Raw genomic sequence first — 21,805 nt, forward strand, 5'->3', positions numbered from 1 at the left:
GATCACGGAAGGCTTGTATCGTGTGGACGCACCGACAGTTTTGTTGTCATTACTTAGAATTCCTCATGGCGCACTATAGTAATACTATAATCAGTATTAGTAAAGCCAATATATGCAGCTACACTTATCTGGTCTAATATGTTTATGACAACCTTTTGAACAGTATAGGCCTAATGCATTGTAGCAACTATCCCTTAGCTTTAGCTTGACTTTAGCTATGATTTGATGCAAATAAGCACTACAATCACTGAACATATGTCACAATTCTGCAAGCATGAGATTTACCACTCATCAATGACAATTCAAACTGTCCAAAGTGGGTGCCACATTTGTAAGTGGGTGTTTCAGAAATGAAAAATGTGCAAACCCACTTAAAATCGTGTTTCGGTTTGAATCAACAATTCAAGTGTGACCGTATATATGTTGAGTAATATTAAAAAAAGAAGTTGAATGATTAAATTGTTTAGCCCTTGCAAAAATGTATGTAGGTGTTAAGGTAAGTTTAAAATGATTAAGTTGAGTTAGTGTACAGTAATACCACCGATACTTGACACAAAATCTTTTGGAACTGTTAGGAAGCTTATGGGGCCCATAAATGCTCATTGACTCCAGTTCATGTACCGCTAATAGAATAGGTTAGCCTATGGACACATACATGCTGTGAAGCATAACAGCAAGAGGGTGACACGTTATTGTTTGGCTCGCCAAAAAACATTAATCATATCTGCTCAATTGTTTCAAGCAGCAACCAAAAAAAAAATGTATATAAACTGTAGATAGAATCTTAGATAGATAGATAGATAGATAGATAGATCAGAATTGGCCCAAAGTTAGAGGAAAATGTGAAAAAAACATATTTGATGGGAACTGCTTGACAGTTTAGTCACTCATTTGTTCATCTTTAATGCAAAGAACATTCAAAGATTCAAAATAAAACAACAAATAAGCTGAAATGTCCCTGCCATGGTGTTAATACGCATTAATAAAAATGAAATGGCTGCATGAACAATCGTGCCCCGACTAAGTTTTGGAGAATTTAAGGTGGTACTTTGAAGCGTGGCTGTCCTTTACACAACTATACAGGCTGAAACACGAACATGATTGATAAAAGAGGCCCAATGTTTGGTCATCTGCTAAGAAGAGTTATGAGAGATACTGTATAAGCCGGAGAATATGTACACAGTGAATGTGTGAGCTGGTCTGAAAGCAGAAAAAGAGTTGCTCCCCAATCCTACAGACACTTCCCTAAACGCCATCTGTCTCTCTGTCAGACATGGTTTCTCACTCACACCTATTTCCCTTCCTTGTCCTCTAAGCGGCCTGGAGTAAAAATGTAGTCCAAGGCTTGTCTCTCAGCAGCGGCCACGTTGGGGTGCCAGAGGTCCACCATGAAGACCACCCTGGGGCCGTCCTCTGCGCCGCCTACACACCACACACACACACACACACACACACACACACACACACACACACACACACACACACACACACACACACACACACACACACACACACACACACACACACACACACACACACACACACACACCCCATTTTGTCATGATCTCGACGTAAAACCTCATCAGACGCATATTAAAAAGGCTCTTTAGTAAGGTCAATCTTCCTTAACAGGAATACATACAAAGCGACAGGGTGCAATAAAAAGATACAGTTTTAATCCCGTCTTACCCTCGTGGAAAGCCCGGTGGAGGAAGGAGTCATCAAAAAGCAGACAGCTGCCCTCAGACCAGCACTGTGGCTCTCCACCAACTACAAGCTCACAGGAAGGGGGCACTCTGAGACCTGCAAGAGAAAAATAACAAGTCCAGCCATGTGTCATAATGGGACAGCAAAGCATTTTGTGTTGCTCACCAATCTCCCGGGGGACATATCCCAGACAAAATGCCCTCTTCTTAGAGTGTCCCGTATTATTACAGTATTCGGTTTTAAAGCATCTAATGAAAGACCCTGTCTACACAACAATAAACGTCCCTATTTATAGCCGTCTCACAGACTTCAGTTAGAAAAAGAATCAAAGCTCAGGTGCAGTGAAAACAGTAAAAATAAATCACATACGCCACTAAATTTCAGCCATGTGCCATCAAGACCCAAGAGGATCCAGATTTTCAGTCTCAACACCACAGCAGCTGATTCACTGGGTTGCTCCTCCAGTTAAATATGCTTCAAATATGCAATCGTTGGCTGTTGTGTTAAGTTGAATACACACTGAGCCTCAGACATCACATGGATGAATCGATTTCAGCTCACTAAACAGTTCGCTCTCTTACCCAGGTGGCAGCGCAGTCTGACATTTGTCGGACCGTAATGCTCAGTGATCAGAGCTCCAGGCGACAGCACAGAGAAGCAGGCGTTTCCGAACACGTTGTTGGCGATGAAGGTGCGCAGCTGGCCCAGCACCCTCCAGGCCCGTGGACACCTCCTGACATTGAGAACCAGAGGGGTGCCTTGGTTTACCAGGTAGTAGGTCCACCACTGCCCGCGAGGAGTGTTGTTGGCTTTCCACCCCGGCGGCAGGGAGGAGCCGCTGCGTGCTGGAGGTTGGTGGTAGATGCTCTCGAACTCGGCCAGAAGGGCGGGGAAGCTCTGCTCCAGTAGCTCCACGTCGTGTCTCTGTACTTCTCTGGAGAAGAAAGGGGCTGACGGTAGGTCTGGGAGGAAGAAGACCTCTGGCCGCTGGATGGTTGGTCTGCTGTTAAGGTATCGGCCTTGATCACGGACTCCTTTATGCACCCTGCCCATACCTGACCAGGTGTAGCGCTTGGCGTAATCCTGCAGGCTGTGGTAGAGCCTCTGGTTCAGACTCTCTCCGGCACTGGTACATCGGAAGCACTCCGACGACTGGCAGAAAGCGAAGCCGTTCTGCTCTTCGAGCATTGATCCAGGCTTTCCTTTCCCCCGGCCGCGGCAGTCTGAGCTCATGAAGCCCCCCACCACCCCTCCAATTCGGCTGGGCCCAGCCAGATACCTCCCACGCAGAGGGCTGGAGCCATGCTCCCGGCCCACCCTGTAACAATACCACATAAACAGCAGCAGCACACACATGGCTATGGCGAAAGCACAGATCTCACACTCCCTTATAGACTGCATCCCTCCAGCCACCATCTCCCTCACATTGTCCAGTGACCACTCCATCTTGGCTCGTTCCTGGATTGCTGAATCTGACGGTGGAGGGGGGGGGAGTGCTGATGAGAGATCAGTTAACACGTCTTTTCTTGATCGTGATTTAAAGGGGCCTTGAGCCACACACAGGGTGTGAGTGAGTCTAATGTCAAGCGGCAATTATCGCCCCCCCTATGGTAAACAGTCTGCTGATTTGATCCGACACACACGCTGGTTGATCCTAACATCTCAGCACTCTACAACGAGGGAAGGCTTCTCCCTGCATGATGTCTGGCTGTGCGGTATTTGGTGCTGCTCCCTCTCTCGTTCTTCCAGACAAACACAGACAGACGCCGAGCCTTAGGGTAATGTGTTCTCTGAAAAACAAAGAGAAAAGAAAGAGAGAAAGAGAGGGGAGGAGAGAGATTAGGGGATGCAGCGATTGACACCAATCATCCAAACTCTTGTTTGCTGTTAAGTGTGTTGGCATGCAGAGGTATCATTGCAACTTGCTTTGTGTCTGTGGAAACACATCTTCCTCCTCAGAGTTGGAGCACATTCCTATCCTGTATGCACCACAAAACAACACACCTGCTGAAACTCACCCACACACTGTGCACTTCAAAATGACTGCACCCGGTACTGCACCCGGTACTGCACGCACACACACACACACACACACACACACACACACACACACACACACACACACACACACACACACACACACACACACAATTGTGTACATGTACTGCACTGTATAAAACCATGAGTCTATTGGCACATTTCTGCATTTAACACAAATCTCTCCCTTTTATGTTTTTGCGCACCACGCACACAGGCGCGCGCGCGCGCGCACACACAACCAAACGGTGAATTATGTAAACTTTAACAATGTTGATACACCCACATGTATTATAATTGGCATTCATAGGTTGCTCAGCAGGAGCTGCATAGATCCTCGGGGGGAGGGAGCTGGGGAGGGAGGGAGGGAGGGAGGGGGCGAGCTGTAGTCTGTGTAATCGTATGCTGTTTTAGTTCAAAAAGAAAAGGGAAAAAAAAAAAAAAGGGTCTGGATTACATGAGTGTGATTATATAATGATAATGGACCAGCAGCCGAAACGCGAGGAGTGCAATGCGTCAACTGTGATTAGAACTCCACGATGCTCTCTCACCAAAAATGGTCGGGTAATCGAGCTCCAATAGATCCTCCCCTACATCCTGTCTGACAGCATCAAGCCGCCCCCACATCCCCCACACACTCCCGCTGCTTTTAGGACAGACTGACCATCAAACCCAACCATGAAGCCATCTCAAACACACACACACACACACACACACACACACACACCTTATTTCCTCCACTGTTTCCATGTAATCGTCACGTAATGTAAAGACTAGAGCTGCTGCTGCCACCAGGGCCAAGCTGCCATACAAACTGATGACCAACCACATTGATGAGCTGTAGCGTTCAATAAGCCGCGGAAAACAAGCAGATCGCAGTAACCGAGCTTATGTTTCCTTGCCCGGAGCTACGTGGATGTTTGGTGCGTGGTTTCGTGCACAGGTCTGCATCCATACCTACTCAACATTCCTGACCGTGGCCAGTGGAGAGGAAGAGGAGAGGCGCACAGGTGTTTCTCCAGGCGAAGCTGCGCACCACTGCAGTGCACAAGGTAGACGGATATCACTCGCCAACATTATAGGAAATATCTCCAAAATGCACAACAGAAGTCCTAACTGGAGCCGACAGCCACCGTATAGCAGAGAAAGAAAAAAAATCAGAAAGCTGTTCCAGCGACGGTTTGGCTCCCCGTCTGTCTGGGATGGACAGCAGCGTCGGATAGGCTACAGACAATATTGTTGTAAATACCGAAGCTCCACCAGGGAAGACACCCAGCGTCAAGCATCCAGAGGAATGCGCAACAATATTTCCGGTATTTCAAAATAAACGTCTAAGTGAGGAGCGTGTTGAAATAAAAAATAATGAAAATTGTATACATTCTATGGTTGAAATCAGTCAGCAAAAAGCACTGGAACTCCAAACTCTTCACATTTCCATGCGAGGCAATGGTGCAACAACTTAAAGTAAAAAAAGAAGAAAAAAAAAGTCAAAACACGTTCAACGCAATAAGTCTCTGCAGCTATTCTTCTTAAAGGAACAATTACACATTGAATCACTTTCAAGAGACATATTTAAAAAAAAAATAAAAATAGCAAGTCAAAGCAGCACAGGGTGAGGTATCCTGAATTTTAGACCCTAGTGGGTCAGGCTGCATCCTACAGTTCCCATAATGCAACGCGGTAGCATCTTTCATTAGACCTTCCCTGACACATTTGCTCCCATGTTGTTCTTTCAAAAGCTCCATCCAGATGATTTTATACAACTGTTATCATATGCTGAGATGACGCTCCAAGACAAGTAAACTGACCTTTCTGTGTAAAATTGGTGGAGTTCCCCTTTAAGCATATTACCAATATCCTTGTTTTTTTTTTTTATGGCACAATTTAGTTCATGCTTATGCTTGCAGGAAACCTTTGCATCACCAAGAATTGGCTTCCAACATTACCAGAAAGCCTGAGTTCCAGGTTTATGTTCAGGCAGGGACTGGTAACCTGACCAAACAGTCAGAAGCCAAAGGGTGAAGTCTCACTCCCCTGATTCACGACTGAAAGGGAAACCTTTAAAGTAATCAGCGAACAAATGAAAAGACAATTTTTAGTTTTCAGGCTTGCACAAGGAGCTTAATATAACTGTAATGATTCCACTGAGAATGTTTAACATATATTTTTAAATAGCTGTAGCTCTATACTGGAGCAGTATAGAGTATATATAGTAATCAATTATTATGAATTAATGTATAAATCAATGGGGGGTGGCAGCTCAGTCAGTAGGGAGTGTTGTTGGTTCAAGTCCCCCATACAGACAGGTGGTGGACTGGTCGCTGGAGAGGTGCCAGTTCACCTCCTGGGCACTGCAAAGGTGCTCTTGAGCAAGGAAGAACCCCCCAACTGCTCGGGGTGCCTGTCCATGGGCAGCTCCCCCACTCTGACATCTCTCCATTCAGCATATGTATAGGTACTGAGCATGTGTGTGTAATTCAGGCCTGTGTGTAATAACAACTGGGTGAAAACACTGTAATTTCCCCTTGCAGGATTAATAAAAGTATACATTATTACTATTATTCATTAATTGACAGAAAATGTATCTGCAGCTATTAATCATTCATTCATTTTTCATTTGACAGCCTTTATAATGGAACGATTTTCTCTGTCATATAAAATAGGCTAAGGCTAAGCTATTAACATATATAACTGAATTTCTTTGGAATGTGGGATAAAACAAACAGCATACACATTAACATCAGCTTGGGCTCTTTTACTATTTTCTAACAATTTATAGACATTGATCGACTAATTAAGAAAATATCTGGCAGGTTAATTGACAATGCAAATAATCATTAGCGACGGCACTGCTAAAAGCCGAGAGAGATTCTGTTTTCCAAGCTTACCGTAAACTATTTTACTGTGAAGGCGAAATTGCCCTACATCCGGTATTGCTCTTGTAATCTCTGTCTGACTTGACTCAATTGACAGCCTCCCTCTTCCGTATGCCTCATGGCTCGCCCATCGACTTCTGTTTGATATAACTGCAGACAGCATTTCCCAAGATGCATTGCAACATGCCTGGATTGCGTCTCACAGTTCACAGCAGGGAAAGAGCAGTAGTTTGATGGTGATAGTTTATGACTATATATATATATATATATATATATATATATATATATATATATATATATATATATATATATATATATATATATATATATATATATATATATATATATATATATATATATATATTTTTATATATATATATATATATATATAACACCAACTTTTCCTAGAAGGGCCCAACTACAAACGTCACTCCTGGGGACTCATATACTCCTCCCATTGGCTCTCATAACAGGGGCCCTCAGTGTTAAAGTCTGCAGTTGGAGCCTCTTTACCTGGAGCGTGCGTAATCATAAAACAACTAGCCCACAGCAGAAAGATAGATAGATAGATAGATATATAGATAGATAGACAACTGTCTGACAGCCTGTCTGACAGGTCCTGACTAGTCTGTGTGGAGCTTCAACTGTTTTGCATTTGTTCAAGATCAGTGAAGTTATTCAACAGTTTCTATGAGTCCACGTACATTTTCCAACTGATAAGATTTAAAGTTGTTGAGTTAACTGGAACTTTGCTAATTATAAATACAGAATCCTCTCAAATCTGGAACATGGAAACTACGTAAACAAAAGAAAAAAAGACCTGTTTTTCTCAGCCACATTGCCCCAAATAATTTAGTCATTTTCTGGACCCCCCATCCCCGTTGTGTGAGCGCCACAGATCTACAGTAGGCTGTATTTTGAGGTGTTTGATTGTTTATGGATGCACATTTCACCCGGGCAAATCCCAAATACGTGTACTTATTGTGGCAATAAAACCTTTTCTGATTTCTGATTCTCAGGCATGACTCAGCAGTTAAGCCACAACCTTCTCGCCCCCGCCGCCCGCGCCACCCCCCCACCTCCCCTTTGCGCTCCAGGCGGAGGGTGGAGCCAGGCTGTGAACGCCCCTTCTGATGGGACAACTGGGCTCCGCTCCCAGTCACCAAGTCAGTCGTGAAGTTGTAATATTTCAGAGGAGATAACCTGCAAAGGTCATGATGAAACTTTACTGATCCCCGCGGAGGTATTGGATAATATCAACCATGGCGAGGTCAAAGGCGAGGGTGTACACTTGTTGCGCACTGATGCTGCTCTGCGTGGTTGCTGTCATTGTGTGTATTGCTGTGCTTGTGAGGCGCAAAGAGAAGTGTCCAGATAGCACCTTCTCAAGCGCCGCAGTGGCCGCAGACTCTGGGAAATGTTCACAGATTGGACGGTGAGTGTCTTTTTACACTTGTACATTTGTTCTGCTCAGTGAGGTGCGTATGAAGATACATAACACACACTCTCATAGCACACGCTCCCCTAATGAGCGCACTTTAGCGCTTACTAAAACTATCTACTAACTTCTCTATTCATGCTGTAGGCCTAATAGCAAAGATCTCAGTGACGAGGTGACAACTTACATTCTACATGCCTCAACGAATAAGATGTGAAACATTTACTAACAAACAAGGAGGCTGAATGTGCTTTGCCTATTATCAGCCTATGCAAAACATAAACACGCCATTTCCTCACTTGGCGTCCGGTAGGCAGCCTAACGGGCATAGACTGACATGAACAGTGATGAGTGTGAATTCTTCCAGGGACATACTTAAAAAAGGGGGCTCAGCGGTAGATGGCGCCATCGCTGCGCTGCTGTGCACCTCCGTCATGAACCCACAGAGTATGGGCATCGGAGGGGGGTCCATATTCACAGTGATGGACAGCTCTGGTAACAGCCACATTCATTCAGCCCTCTAATACAGCACAACTGCCGAGTGGAGGCAAAGTGAAATCATAATATCTTCTCTTTTCAAAGGGAAAGTGAAAATCATCAACTCCAGAGAGACTGTACCGTTGAAGTTTGAATCTGATCTGCTGAAGTCATGTCCCAACACCTTCCAGCTGATATCAGGTACTGTTGCATTTCTTGTTTTTCTTGTGAGTCAGGTACCGGTTCCTTGCTTTATCAGTCTGGAGGAAGCAAGGATAATATTCTGCTCTTCTCCAGGAATTCATTATGGCTCACATCTGGACAACTGTATTTAATACACAAAGGGCACAAAGATGAAAGACTGATGTTGTGTGTAGGACTGAAGATACTGCCAGTACTTTCTTGGACATGCACATCTTTGTCTCTTCTTTGTCATGCTTGCTTGGATGAGTAGCAGTAGAGTCTGATTGTATACACAATGGGGGCCCAACAGTCCTGAACTCTCTCTCTCTCTCTCTCTCTCTCTCTCTCTCTCACACACACACACACACACACACACACACACACACACACACACACACACACACACACACACACACACACACACACACACACACACACGCTCACACCAGGAACATGAGTCCTAAACTAGCAATTTATCATGTTGCAACATTTAGGCAACTTGTGAGCCTATTTACTGGAAGTAGACAAGGAAAGATCTGTAACTGAGTGACGAGAATGTTGTCAGATCCTTAATTGAAGTAGGCCTACATACCATTACATTAATGTACAAATACTCCATCTTAAAGAGAAGTCTTATCAGCAAAATCAGTTTTAAGTATCAAAGCCAAAGTTCTCAAAATGGTCACTGAAGTATTAGTATATTAGGTTTACTGATGCATTAATGTGCTCAAACCATTTCATTGTTGTAGGTGGTTGATGCGCAGCTACTGTAGTTTTAACTACTTTATATAGAGTTAGCTAGTTTAGTTCAATGGTTATCAAACTAGGGTCAGGCCCCCTAGATACAATAAATCCGAGGGCTCGGGAAATGATAAACAAGGTTTGAAAAAAACCCAAAACAACATCTACTTTTTGGACTTTTCTCTAATATTTGCTTTTGGTGTGAAATATTAGATACTTGTACCTCCTACAGTTATTAAAATGAGAAGTATAGAGGGGGAAATGTCTCTTTGGTGGAAAGGCTAACAGCTTGAAATGTGACTGCAACTGTTCGCCGCTATTTTATAAACCACTGGTTACAAAGCTATTGCATTTTATAAGCTCATCATATACCGAAATATTTTCCTGTAAAACATTAATCTGTAAAGTTACTCATAACTTCAGCTACGAGATAAATGGAGTGGAGTAAAAAGTAGAATATTTCCAGTTTAAATGTGAAGTGGCAAAAAATGGAAATAGTGAATTAGTAAATGACGTGGCTTAACATTTTCTTAAGTACAGATCTTAAGAGTAATGGTGTATTTACTTTCTCTATCTATCCAAACTCACAGGTAGCAAATGGATTGGGGTTCCGGGGGAAATTCGGGGTTATGAAAAGGCATACAGGCTTTATGGGAAGTTGCCGTGGGCAACCCTCTTCCAGCCGACCATCCAACTGGCCAGAGAAGGGTTTCCTATTCCATACATCCAAGGTCGATACATCCCGTACGTTGATACAAACCAGACCCAGCCGCTACGGTACGAAGGAACCTCCTAAAATGACTCAAAAATATGCACAAAATGATAATTTTTCCTTTCTGCATTTAAGTGATATTTTCTTTCTTTGTATTTGTCCGTCTGTAGAAAGTTGTACACCGATAAGAATGGGAACTTGCTGAAGACTGGTGATATTGTGAAGTTTGAGAAACTGGCCGACACGTTGGAGATGATAGCAAACCACGGGGCAGACGCTTTTTACACGGGAAGAATAGCAGAGGATTTAATCCGTGACATACAGGAGGCAGGTATTGTCAGGCGGGTTTCATCATGCTCTCTTTGTTTTCCAACTATTTTCTATCTCTGCCTGGCACAGTGATCTGATTACAAATGAACAAATCAGTTGTGTCTGTAAAACACTGCAGCGATCACTCACAGACTCCAGTGTGCGCTGCCCGGATCCATTAAAAGTCTTGATTATGATGAGCTGAGATGCGATTTCTTTCGTTCAGTTCTGCTTAGCTGAGCCATTTGTTTCAATGTTTTTGCCTAGGAGGAACACTCACGGCGCAGGACCTGGCATCGTATAGAGCTACAGTGACTGATGCGTGGGCCGTTCCTTTGGGAGAGTACCAGATGTACATCGCCCCACCCCCTGCAGGAGGCATCATCCTCAGCCTCATCCTGAACGTCATGAAAGGTTCCTGCTGTACTCAGACTGCAGAGCTGCCGCTCATCCGCACTTTCAAAATCACAGAATAAAGCTCGTTAGCTGTGTTCATGAGAAATGACAAATTAATACTTGCAGTGGTTGTTGCATTTGAGTTAGCCAAATGAGGAGACAGAATGATGGGGTGAATATGTAGTGTAGTGTGGAGTGTTTAATGTTCGGTAAAGCATCTAGATACTGCACATCTTTGGAAGTGCGATACACTGGGGAAAACTAAACAATTGCTCTCATTTACAGGATATAAATTGGATCCAGCATCTCTGATGGGTGATCAAAAGACACTGACCTATCATCGCTATGTTGAAGCTTTTAAGTTTGCCAACGGATTAAAGAAACACATCCGTGATCCACACTTCAGCTCAGAAGGAGTAAGTTATTTATAAGTAGTTAAGTCTAGTTATGGCTTATAATCAGTGATGGAAGAAGTATAGGTCCTTTACGTAGAAGTAGCAAAGCCTACTTACTGTACTAGGGCTGGGTATCTTTAAAATGTCTTTGATACCGATACCGATACCGACACCGTGACTTTGATACCGGTTCCTTAACGATACTTTTTCCAATACTAATTTTATTAAAATCCATTTGAACAAAAAGCAATTCCAACATTACACGGTACTCCTTTTACACCTATGTGACGCACACTGTAGTCAAACCTCTCAAAATACAACAACACACACGTCTCTGTGTAACGTAGAGTTTTTCCTGCATGCCTCTACGATGTGTGACGTTAGACAGCCAATCACCAACATTGTTAGATCTTGGTAGAAACGTGCTGCATGCTTATTGGCTCACTGACGCTGCTGTGATTTACTCCTTAGGTATTGGAATTTGGTATTGAATGACAAAGCATTTTTCGATACTAGTAGTAGTAGTAAAAGCTTGGTACCCAGCCCTACTACTTACTTTAAATACTACTGTTAAAAGTAAAAGGCATGCTCAAAATGTTACTTAACATTGTGTAACGTGTCTAGTTGTTCATTATCAAAATCTGTGTTGCCCGTTCACAAACTTGTCCTTTTTCATGAATATTTACCACCACTCCAAGTATTCCTTTTGGCTTGACATTTTACATTTGCATTCACATGAACTGGGGTAGACGCATAGACAGTATATAATGGACCAATAGACCCCGTTGCTCTGGACGGAGACCAGTGAAGGCTATTAGAAGCACTTTTCCGGTGATGGCCAGCTTTACTGCGCAGCCTCCAACTGAGAGAATGTGACGTGAGCAACGTGTCTGAAAGTTGGAAGTCTTCTGGTAGCTGTGCCAAGAGAAATCTCAATCATTCCCAATCTTACAGATACGGAGACTGTAGGTGTATGTAAGGAGATAACATGGGCACAGGCTAATTATTGATCACTAACATGCTAGTTAACATTAGTAATTAAACCTAAACATCTCATGTAAGTCGAAACTGCCTGCGAGCTTCTCCTGTACTATACGGTAATTCCTCTACTATGCGACAGTAAGTCACTTGGTTATGACACAATCGTTAGCCTATTTTTACAAAAACGTCTGCTACGGAGCTATAACGTGAGGTACAAGGTAATGGAGCCTTTTATACATTGTCGTGTTTCTTTGGAACTAAACAACGAACAAATAGTCTTTAAACGCTTCAGATGTAAAGTTATTCGCAGTCAAGTAACGTAAAAAAAAAATGGCGGTCAGCGGAATGCTAACAGGAGGTGATGGCCAGTTAGCAACAAAATGGCGCCATGATGGCTCGAGTTCTGAAGCGAAGCTTACCCCTTGGGTAGACGCTCCATATTCATGCGCCATCTTGAAATACGTTAGCTGGTAAGGGACATACAGGACATACTGCTCCGCCTTTAGCGTTTTCGCTATCACATGATAAACTCACAGGTGCTGCTAATGCTGCTAATGGGTATCGTAGCTTCCTGGCCACAGCAAGTTTGAAGAAGGAAACGTGGAGGACCACACATATTCAAAATCCAAATTTCAGGAACAGGAGTAAACTTCTTCTTCGCCCAGAAAAAGAAAAAGTATATTGAAAAGAGCAAGAGACTGGCTCTTTGAAGCGTGAAGGCCACCGTAGCTGTAATACCTACTTTGAACTGCGTGGTGCGAGAGAGTTGATTGCGATATATGATCTCAACACTAGATGGGAGACATTCCTACACATTGGACCTTTAAGTAAGCGTACAAAAGTATTTCAGCTAAATGTACTCAAAACATCCAAAGTAAACGTACCTGTTTTGCAGAATAGCTGTAGCTGGTCGAGATGGAGTTGATTTTAACTACTTTATTTACTGTTTGGAGGATTAATTTATAACAAATGCATGATATTTTATTTCTTTGATCATATGTTTTTGTAGTAAAATAAATGTGATAAATGTGCTGGAGTAAAAAGTACAATTTCCCTCTAATATTTAGTGGAGTAGAAATATAAAGTAACATACAGTGGGAAAAGGGAAGTATAAATAGTACAATATACTTGAGTAAATGTACTTAGTTACTTCCCATTGATTATAATGGTCTTAGAACCCAGTTAAACGCAGGCCTTCCACCCACTTTTAGATGATGCTTCTGAGTGAACCGACTGGTCTCGCTGTCAATCAACATATCAATATTCCCTATGAATATGAATATTCCTTGAGTTGTTATGGTGATCTATTCAACATGTGTGCATCAAGTTGGGTTGCGTGCCACTCTCCTAACGTGGGGGAAGGTACAGGTCTTGGCCCCTGTCAATGAAAAGGTTTGACTTGAAGTAACTTTAAGCAAACGTTCATTGTTGCATTTGATCAGTTTTTGCCTGTGCTATTAATTAGTTATGATGCTGTTTTAGGCCAATAGTTGCTGTCAGTTACACCAAAACCCTCACAACTTTCTCTGGTTAGTTGGACTACTGAATGAGTTGTGATATGTGACACCTTCAGCTTTCTAATAAATGCATTTTCTAACTGGATTTTGGCGAAGCTAAATTCTACATGTATATAATCCATCATAAATTTTGACTGCAACTACTTGCATCAAATATTTATTCTCTTTCCTATTGGCGTAGTTATTCATGCAATGTTTGAAACGAATAAGAGAGTTTGAGAGGCAGACAAAAAGAAGTAGTGCAAAAGCACAGGGGCTGAAAGGGTTCAAATGGGCTGTAATTCCCTTTCTGTTTTTCCCTGCAAAGCAACGAGAAGCCTGAAAGGCAATCATAACTTTAACTTTGAAATCCTCTGTATCTCTCACAGATGGCCAGGAAATTAACAAAGGATAGCTTTGCCGAGCACATACGGAGCTTGATCAGCAGCAACGCAACTCATGATCCCCAGTATTACAACATCACCCCGTATCTGGACAGCATGGGCACCACGCATGTGTCTGTGCTGGCTGAGGACGGATCTGCTGTGTCTGTCACCAGCACCATCAACCACATGTCAGTATTTGAAGGTGTTCTGCTTCAAGTTTTACTGTTGAAAGGTTTGAAAGTAGAGGATTAAGAAGATTTAAGAGATTAAGGAAGGAGTGTTTTTGTATAAGAAATTTGGAAAGAAATCTCTCTTTTCATAGGACTCCATTCATCAAAGTCAAAAAGCTCAGTTAGAGAAAAGAGCTTTTTTTTTTTTTTTTGGAGTGAAGTGTGTCTGTATTACAAGTGTCATAATGTCAAGATCCAATTCATTTCATGTATTTCCTTCACAGATTTGGCTCCAAGGTCTTCTCTCCGAGCACTGGAGTCATCCTCAACAACGAGCTGTCTGACTTCTGTGGCAAAGTCGAAAACATCTTTCCTGGTAATCAGATCGGCATAACGCTTTTCCTATTTTCATTTAACAATCGTGAAATACAAGTAATACGGGTTTCAATGTCCCACACACACTCACACACACACATAATAGGACACGTGTACACACCCTTATTCCAAGGGCTCTTGCTAAGTTTTCCACTGGTACAGGGTTAAAAACCTTGCTCAGAAGTACTTCAATAGTATTTAGCTTACATAATTTACTACAGGAGTGGAGAGAGTACCTGCTTTACTGTATCTTTGTATAACATAACTTCTTATGACATATTTAAGCTCCCCAATCTGTTTTTAGCCATGCTAGTGGCACTGCTTAGAATGGCAGTATCGGTCTGTTGATCTGTCAGTCCTTCACTTTGGTCCAGACAGAAATATCCCAACAACCTCTTTAACTATCATTCAGTGCTGTCATCAGGTCAGAATTTCAATTCATCCAATACTTTGATTTACGACCAAATACATGCGAAACTAAAGACATTCCCATCAGCCTCAGCTCTACTCTGTTTAGTGCTTATTGGCAAATGTTAGCGTGCTAACAGGCTAAACTAGGATAATGAATGGTAAACGTTATACCTGTTAAACATCAGCATGTTAGCATTTGTCAGTGCGAGAATGTAAGCTTGCTGATGTTAGCATTTAGCAGCAAAGCTGTACCAAAGTACAGCAAGCATGGCTGTAGACTCTTATGCCTCATTTCCGCTGCATGGTTTGAGTCAGCTCAACTCAATTTTGGTAACAGGTGTTTTTCTCTATTTTGTTTTTCCACTGTGGCTAGAACCCCTTCAGTGTAGGTGGGATTCTCATAGTGACATCACAAATCTAGGTTGATTGAACTTGGCTTTTTAAATATGGATGTCCCGTGACAATTCTTTCTGGCTAATCATTTGCCTCCTGTGTTTTAAGTAGTACCAAAAAAAAAGTAAAAAGTACCAGGTAGGCCTACCAGTGCCTGAAATTAACACCTGTGCCAAACGCAGGTGAATTTAGCCATCGGCGGGTAAAACTGTAGGTCTATGTTCTATACTAAGACTAAGTTCAGTCGCAAAAACCATCAAGCGCTACAACGTCAAAGGAAGACCAAGAGTCACCTCTGCTGCTGGGATAAGTTCATCCGAGTCACCAGCCTCAGAAATCGCAAGTTAACAGCAGCTCAGATTAGAAACCAGATGAATACCACACAGAGTTCTAGCAGCAGACACATCTCTAGAACAACTGTTAAGAGGAGAATCATTCTCATTCAAATTTGTTTCCTTTTTATTTTCGTGACTATTTACATTGTAGATTCTCACTGAAGGCATCAAAACTATGAATGAACACATATGGAATTATGTACTTAACAAAAAAGTGTGAAATAACTGAAAACATGTCTTATATTTAAGATTCTTCAAAGTAGCCACCCTTTGCTTTTTTATTAATAAGGGAAATAATTCCACTAATTAACCCTGACAAAGCACACCTGTGAAGTGAAAACCATTTCAGGTGACTACCTCATGAAGCTCATTGAGAGAACACCAAGGGTTTGCAGCGCTATCAAAAAGGCAAAGGGTGGCTACTTTGAAGAATCTAAAATATAAGACATGTTTTCAGTTATTTCACACTTTTTGTTAAGTACATAATTCCATATGTGTTCATTCATAGTTTTGATGCCTTCAGTGAGAATCCACAATGTAAATAGTCATGAAAATAAAGGAAACGCATTGAATGAAAAGGTGTGTCCAAACTTTTAGCCTGTACTGTGTGTGTGAATATATATATATATATATATATATATATATATATATATATATATATATATATATATATATGTGTATATATATATATATATATATATATATATATATATATATATATTTTAAGATTATTTTTTGGGAATTTCTGCCTTTAATGATAGAAAAGCAAGGAAAGAGGAAGCATGACTTGACTTATGTACTGCTATACTATATGAAGTGAATTGCATGAAAAGTGAGTAATGTTATGCCCCTAGGTGGACTGGGGTCAGGGTGCAACATAGGGTACAATCACACAAAATCAATTAATCAAATGTGAGATTTATTAAAGTCCACAAAGTAACAAGGAACACAACACAAGGAATAAAGATGACTCTATTCTGCAGTCTGTTATCAAAAAGTAAACATTAGTAACCTGTACAGGTAAACACTCTTTACAGCCAAATGGCAAAACTAAAATACAGCTCAAACATAAAATAGAAAACATTTCTTTGGTTCTTAGATCTTTTTGCTGCTTATCCATGCTGTACTTTGACGACTGGTCATGTTAGTGTGTTGTATTAGTGTAGAATATAAATTCTCTTCTTCCTCATCTTCACTGAATAAACTTTGAATTCTGATTAAGAATCTTTATCGGACAGCCCTTCCCTTTGCCTTAAATGCAGTCAGCACCAGTGAACGCATGCAAGGCCAGAAGAGAGCTGAAATGTGTTCCTGTAAATAATCTTCAGCCAGCTGGTTGATGTTGATTAGTCTATGCCCCATGTCAAAGATGATGTTGACAGTTGATGACTTGGCATAATACAGGAGGATGAAGAAAATGACTAACTGTTCTGATGTGAGGCATTTTAGTTTTGATATACTGCATGTAAATGATCACCCTCATATCTGTTTCTTCATGTTTTGAACAGATCTCTGGTAGAAGTTATTTTGACATAACTCCAGCATTGCATTCTATCTTGAAAGCAGTGACTGACTGGAATCAAGACACGGCCCTGGCATTTGCAACACAACAACCTAGCTTGGAAATTAGTAACTCTGCCTTCCAAGTTAATCTTACTTTATCAGTAGTGGCCCATAGGGGTCAATAGGGGTGCGGCCCTTCTGGCATTTGCCCAAATTCCAGATGGCCAGTCCGTCCCATCTTGAAAACTTGACCAGCCTCTATGAAAATGATAGGCCTTCGGATGATGTCTTCCATCATATCTTGAGAGCTCCAGTGATCCAGAAGTAAATTAATGAGAATTCTTGTTTTCATCATTTGTGAGAAAACCATTCCAGTCAGTGGGTCGATGAACATTCAGCCCATTAACTATAAAACGTTCAACACAACCTCTGCGATCTAGCTCAGCTGATGTTGGTGAATAAAGACGGTCAATGTAAGTGAATACTGTTTCAGCTGCAGAAGGTAGACTTTTGAAGGTGCGCTCTGATATAGTCTTCATTGTCTGTGGTACATCATGCATGTAGAATGACGAGTTTCCATCTTGAATGAGAGCACATTGGCTTGGAGAAGGAAGTTGTGCATTCTCAGCATCTTTGATCATGTGATTAATTCCTTTTCCTTTGTTGTTTTTTGCGAAAAAGCCATCGATTGTTGAGACGAAGTATGGCGTCTGAGTCAAGGGATATGTCATTAGGTCAGAGATGCTAATTTGTGACTTAAGTTCTTGTGATTTGATGCAGATCTGAAAGATAAACCCACTTGTGGCCTTGTACTGGATCCCTTTCTGGTTTGCTGCCACAAGCTTCCTTTTAGTGTGGTACACAACATCGTCTTGAATCTGTTCCTCTTGATGGGTTCAAAGAAAAGGACCTTTTTTGTTTGAAATCGATCACGGATGAACTTCTCTTTTTGAGTTTTCTTTTTTTATTTCAGGGCATTCAGCACATAGCGCACCTCTTCTGGCATAGCTGCTCCTGAATTCAAACTTCAACTTGTCAGTCCTTGACAGTCCTTGAGTGCTTTCACGTGGTCTGAGATCTCTTTGTTGCTTCTCTTTATGTTCGCTTCGGCCACTTGTCATTTCCCACATGGCTTCTACCAACTCTCCTTTAGCATGGGCAGTCAGGATATGACGTTGGCTCACTTCATAATTACTGGTTATTCCACAGGTCCCAGACCCTGAGTTTGACTTAAATCAATCTAGAAGTAGAGTGGGTGCCTTAAATTTAGAAAAATATAGGAAACCAATCTCCCAATAGAATCAAAATCTTTCCATAACCAGAAAAATAGATCAACTTACCTTCAAATTGTCTTTACTGAATAACTTCAGGATGTGACATGAAGGGTTAGGGTGTTGGCTGGTTAGTGCATTGATGTAGTCTACTCACTTAAAAATGTGCAATGATACGCAACAACATATATTTTTGTGACAGAACTTTCACTTCAGATATTTGTATTCACAAATACGGGGCCGAGTAATGTGACAGCAAACAAAACGAACGCTGCAGAACATGCAGAGAGACTTTTCTTGTCTTTCACTGACCCGCTCCTCACTGAGCGCAGTGCGTAGTGTGTGCGTAGCGACCAGACCCCAATGCTCCCCCTACACTAACGCCACTATCCTCCCTTCACCAGATTTAAGACAAATATAAGTAGCCTATTTTATTTTGTCCTCATTGCTTTGGGGTCAACTTTTGTGATCCAGGCTCAGGTCCCTGATGTGAAAGCCCTCTTACTGCTTTATATTCCATCATATTTTTTTAATATCATCTGTGTTTTTCTTCTCATAGGATAAATAAAGGTATTCCCAACATAAATTGATGCATACAAGTGTATCAGAATGCAGGATATTAGTCTTTGGTGGACAGTAGTGTAGTGTGTTGGTTGGTTAGGGTGTTTATGGGTGTAACCTGGTTACCATTGTTTTATCTTACACCCTGACCCCAGTCCACCTAGAGGCTTAATAGTATTCACTTGTAAGGTAATTCACATCATATAGTATAGCAGTACATAAGTCAAATCTCAACTCTTGTTTAAGATATTGTTCATCATGTGCAAATAATATGCTTAATCCCATATGGAATGGTAATGCTTGAAAGTTATGTTTTCTCCAATTTGAGGTACAGTGGAGAACTTTGGTTATACCAGCTGTAATCTCTAGCTAGAAAGGTCATCTTGGACTTAAATTGAAGCTTATAATTTTGGGAAGGTTTTCATGTACATTTGAGGCAGTGATATCTATAATAAAATGCTTGAAAATTATCACTTTTGATGACAATTTGTCAGGCGGAAGGACATTTTTTTGTCTTTTAGGGTATGTTGAGGGTAATATTTGACAGCAAAAGGCAGCAATCCCCAAAATCCTTTTCTGCTAGTTTCCCCTATGTGTCAGGATACACCATGCAAAATATTAGGGTTATATGACCATGTATGTAGTTGCAGTACCTTAATATTCACAATTACAGCATTTCGCCAAAAGCTTTTTCCAAAAAGGGTGTTTTTTGGCCACTGAGACAAAACGGGGCCGAGTTGGGGGTGGTCGTTATAAACGTGTGATGGCCCAAGATGTAAGATAATAGGAAATAATAGTAAAAAAAAGGTAGCAAAAAAAAAGGTGTGCATTTCCGGTATTTCACCTTTATGAGGCAAAAGAAATTGGCTGGTAAAAGCCTGTGTGGCTAGTAGATTTTATAATCCACCAAAAAAGTTAACTTCAGGCCCTGCCAGGTACTATCCCCAACCTTTGCCAATGGAAACCCAAAAAAGAGCAAGTCGAGGTGAGCAGAGCCGTACTGTACCATGCAGTGGATGCTGCATTAGTCTTGTAACATGAACCCTATAGCCCCAGAGATATTTGTCTAACAAAAGATTTTCATTTCTGTCTGATGTCAGCTGCTGAACAAAGGCAAAGGGTTGAAGAAATGCCCTTCACCCTGTATGCAAGCCTGTGATTCACATCATTCAGAGACACTCGGCTGATTGCATTTAGAATAATTGCCTTCTCATTCTTCTCACATTGATGAGTCTGAATTGTAGCCGTCTGTCATCTAATGCTTTTGTTGTGTTGTCAGGGGAGCAGCCTCCATCCTCCATGGCCCCCGCTGTGCTGAAGTCTCAGTCCAAGACGCTGGTGATTGGATCAACTGGTGGGAGCATGATCACAACTGGGATGGCCTCGGTACGTGTCTGCGGCAATCACACTAAGTGCCATTAAGATAAATTGCTGCAGACTAATGCCCCCCACTGTTATCACAGCAAGTGCTGTCTTCCCGAGTGTCTTCACTGCGTCCATAATCCATTCTGTACTCATCACTTTTCCATTTACCAGATTGCAATGTATTGTCCTGTTTTCTCTTCCAGGTGCTCATGAACCACCTTTGGTTTGGAAAGAGCCTCAAGGAGGCGATCGCTGCTCCGGTTGTTTTTGTCGACTCTCAAAATGCAGTGAAGTTTGAGGCCGTCTTTGATAAGGTAATGCACTAAATGCATTTGTTTGCTAAAATAATAAAAAGACATAATATTTGCTCCATCTGAGTCTCCTCTCCTCTTTCCCCTTTCAGGATGTTATCGAGGCTCTGAAGGCTCTGGGACACAAACATGAAACCGCCAAACATTTCTACAACGTGGTCAATGCCGTGGAGAAGGAGGACGGCTGCATCTGTGCCGTGTCTGATGCCAGGAAACTGGGCGAAGCAGCCGGTTACTGAGACCAAGAGCCATTTACATTAGTTATACGGAGGGGGGGCTGAACATTACAGAGACCTTCTGCAGCCCCAAAACCGCAACTGAACTCTCCCAGTAACATGTAGGTAAACACGTGGCCTCTGTGTGACATGACATTATGGATTTTACTGTGCACTGTATCGGAGAGACTCCTCTGTTAAGCTTCTTTCCTGCTCTTGTTATTATTTGAATCTTTCCTTTGTAAAAAAAAATGTTCATTCCATGTTTCACAGTATACAAATGACTTGATAGTACATTCATGTTAACATATGAGACTTAAAATACATAGCAGGCTATTTTAGACCGTCTCATTCAGTTAATAACTTGTTCAACTTTCTGGTTATTCACACCCTTAGTACTGGAGTTATTCTGTCACCTTTACTATATAAGCTGTTGTAGCACTGTGCATTGAATTTACAGTGAATGAAATATAGATTTTATGTATAATATTCAAATAAAATAGTTTTTTGTACATGATTCACATGCTATAATGAGTACTATGTTAAAACAGTCACAAATTGGCTAAAACCTTTTTGGTTTTTTAAAATACTACTTGAAAACATTTTATATTAACATGTGGATGTTCTACTCTGTGCCATTCTTCAGTTCAACACAATAATAGCTAAATAAATGGACTTTTAACAACAAAGGTCACAAAGAGTAGGGGCAATAAAGAAAGCAAAATAGGTGGATGAAGAGTTAAATACATAAACAATAGAAA

General features: G+C 41.6%; 2 protein-coding genes across 2 annotated transcripts; one reads left to right on the forward strand and one right to left on the reverse strand.

The window, feature by feature from the left end:
- On the reverse strand, positions 1 to 3,187 carry asphd2 (aspartate beta-hydroxylase domain containing 2). Its single transcript, XM_028578489.1, has 3 exons — positions 2,289 to 3,187; positions 1,690 to 1,803; positions 1 to 1,422 (listed from the first exon to the last, which is right to left on the reverse strand). Exons 1-3 carry the CDS (start codon positions 3,151 to 3,153, stop codon positions 1,292 to 1,294), a joined length of 1,110 nt encoding a protein of 369 aa, XP_028434290.1. The 5' UTR covers positions 3,154 to 3,187; the 3' UTR covers positions 1 to 1,291.
- A 4,558-nt stretch (positions 3,188 to 7,745) lies between these two features.
- On the forward strand, positions 7,746 to 21,561 carry ggt5a (gamma-glutamyltransferase 5a). The gene is made up of 12 exons (XM_028579132.1): positions 7,746 to 8,055; positions 8,426 to 8,553; positions 8,641 to 8,736; positions 10,050 to 10,236; positions 10,342 to 10,502; positions 10,748 to 10,894; positions 11,162 to 11,292; positions 14,138 to 14,322; positions 14,589 to 14,680; positions 20,433 to 20,539; positions 20,722 to 20,832; positions 20,922 to 21,561. Exons 1-12 carry the CDS (start codon positions 7,883 to 7,885, stop codon positions 21,066 to 21,068), a joined length of 1,665 nt encoding a protein of 554 aa, XP_028434933.1. The 5' UTR covers positions 7,746 to 7,882; the 3' UTR covers positions 21,069 to 21,561.
- Positions 21,562 to 21,805: the final 244 nt, after the last annotated feature.

This window comes from Perca flavescens, chromosome 5 (assembly GCF_004354835.1).
Source record: "Perca flavescens isolate YP-PL-M2 chromosome 5, PFLA_1.0, whole genome shotgun sequence".
In the NCBI taxonomy this organism is placed as follows: domain Eukaryota; kingdom Metazoa; phylum Chordata; class Actinopteri; order Perciformes; family Percidae; genus Perca; species Perca flavescens.

Coding starts and splice junctions, on each gene's coding strand:
- asphd2 (XM_028578489.1), bottom strand. CDS start 3,153: ATGGAGTGGTCACTGGACAATGTGAGGGAGATGGTGGCTGGAGGGATG. Junction 1,804..2,288: donor CAGACTGCGCTGCCACCTGG/GTAAGAGAGCGA, acceptor TTTCTCTTGCAG/GTCTCAGAGTGCCCCCTTCC. Junction 1,423..1,689: donor CCACCGGGCTTTCCACGAGG/GTAAGACGGGAT, acceptor TGTGGTGTGTAG/GCGGCGCAGAGGACGGCCCC.
- ggt5a (XM_028579132.1), top strand. CDS start 7,883: ATGGCGAGGTCAAAGGCGAGGGTGTACACTTGTTGCGCACTGATGCTG. Junction 8,056..8,425: donor AAATGTTCACAGATTGGACG/GTGAGTGTCTTT, acceptor GAATTCTTCCAG/GGACATACTTAAAAAAGGGG. Junction 10,895..11,161: donor CATCCTGAACGTCATGAAAG/GTTCCTGCTGTA, acceptor TCTCATTTACAG/GATATAAATTGGATCCAGCA.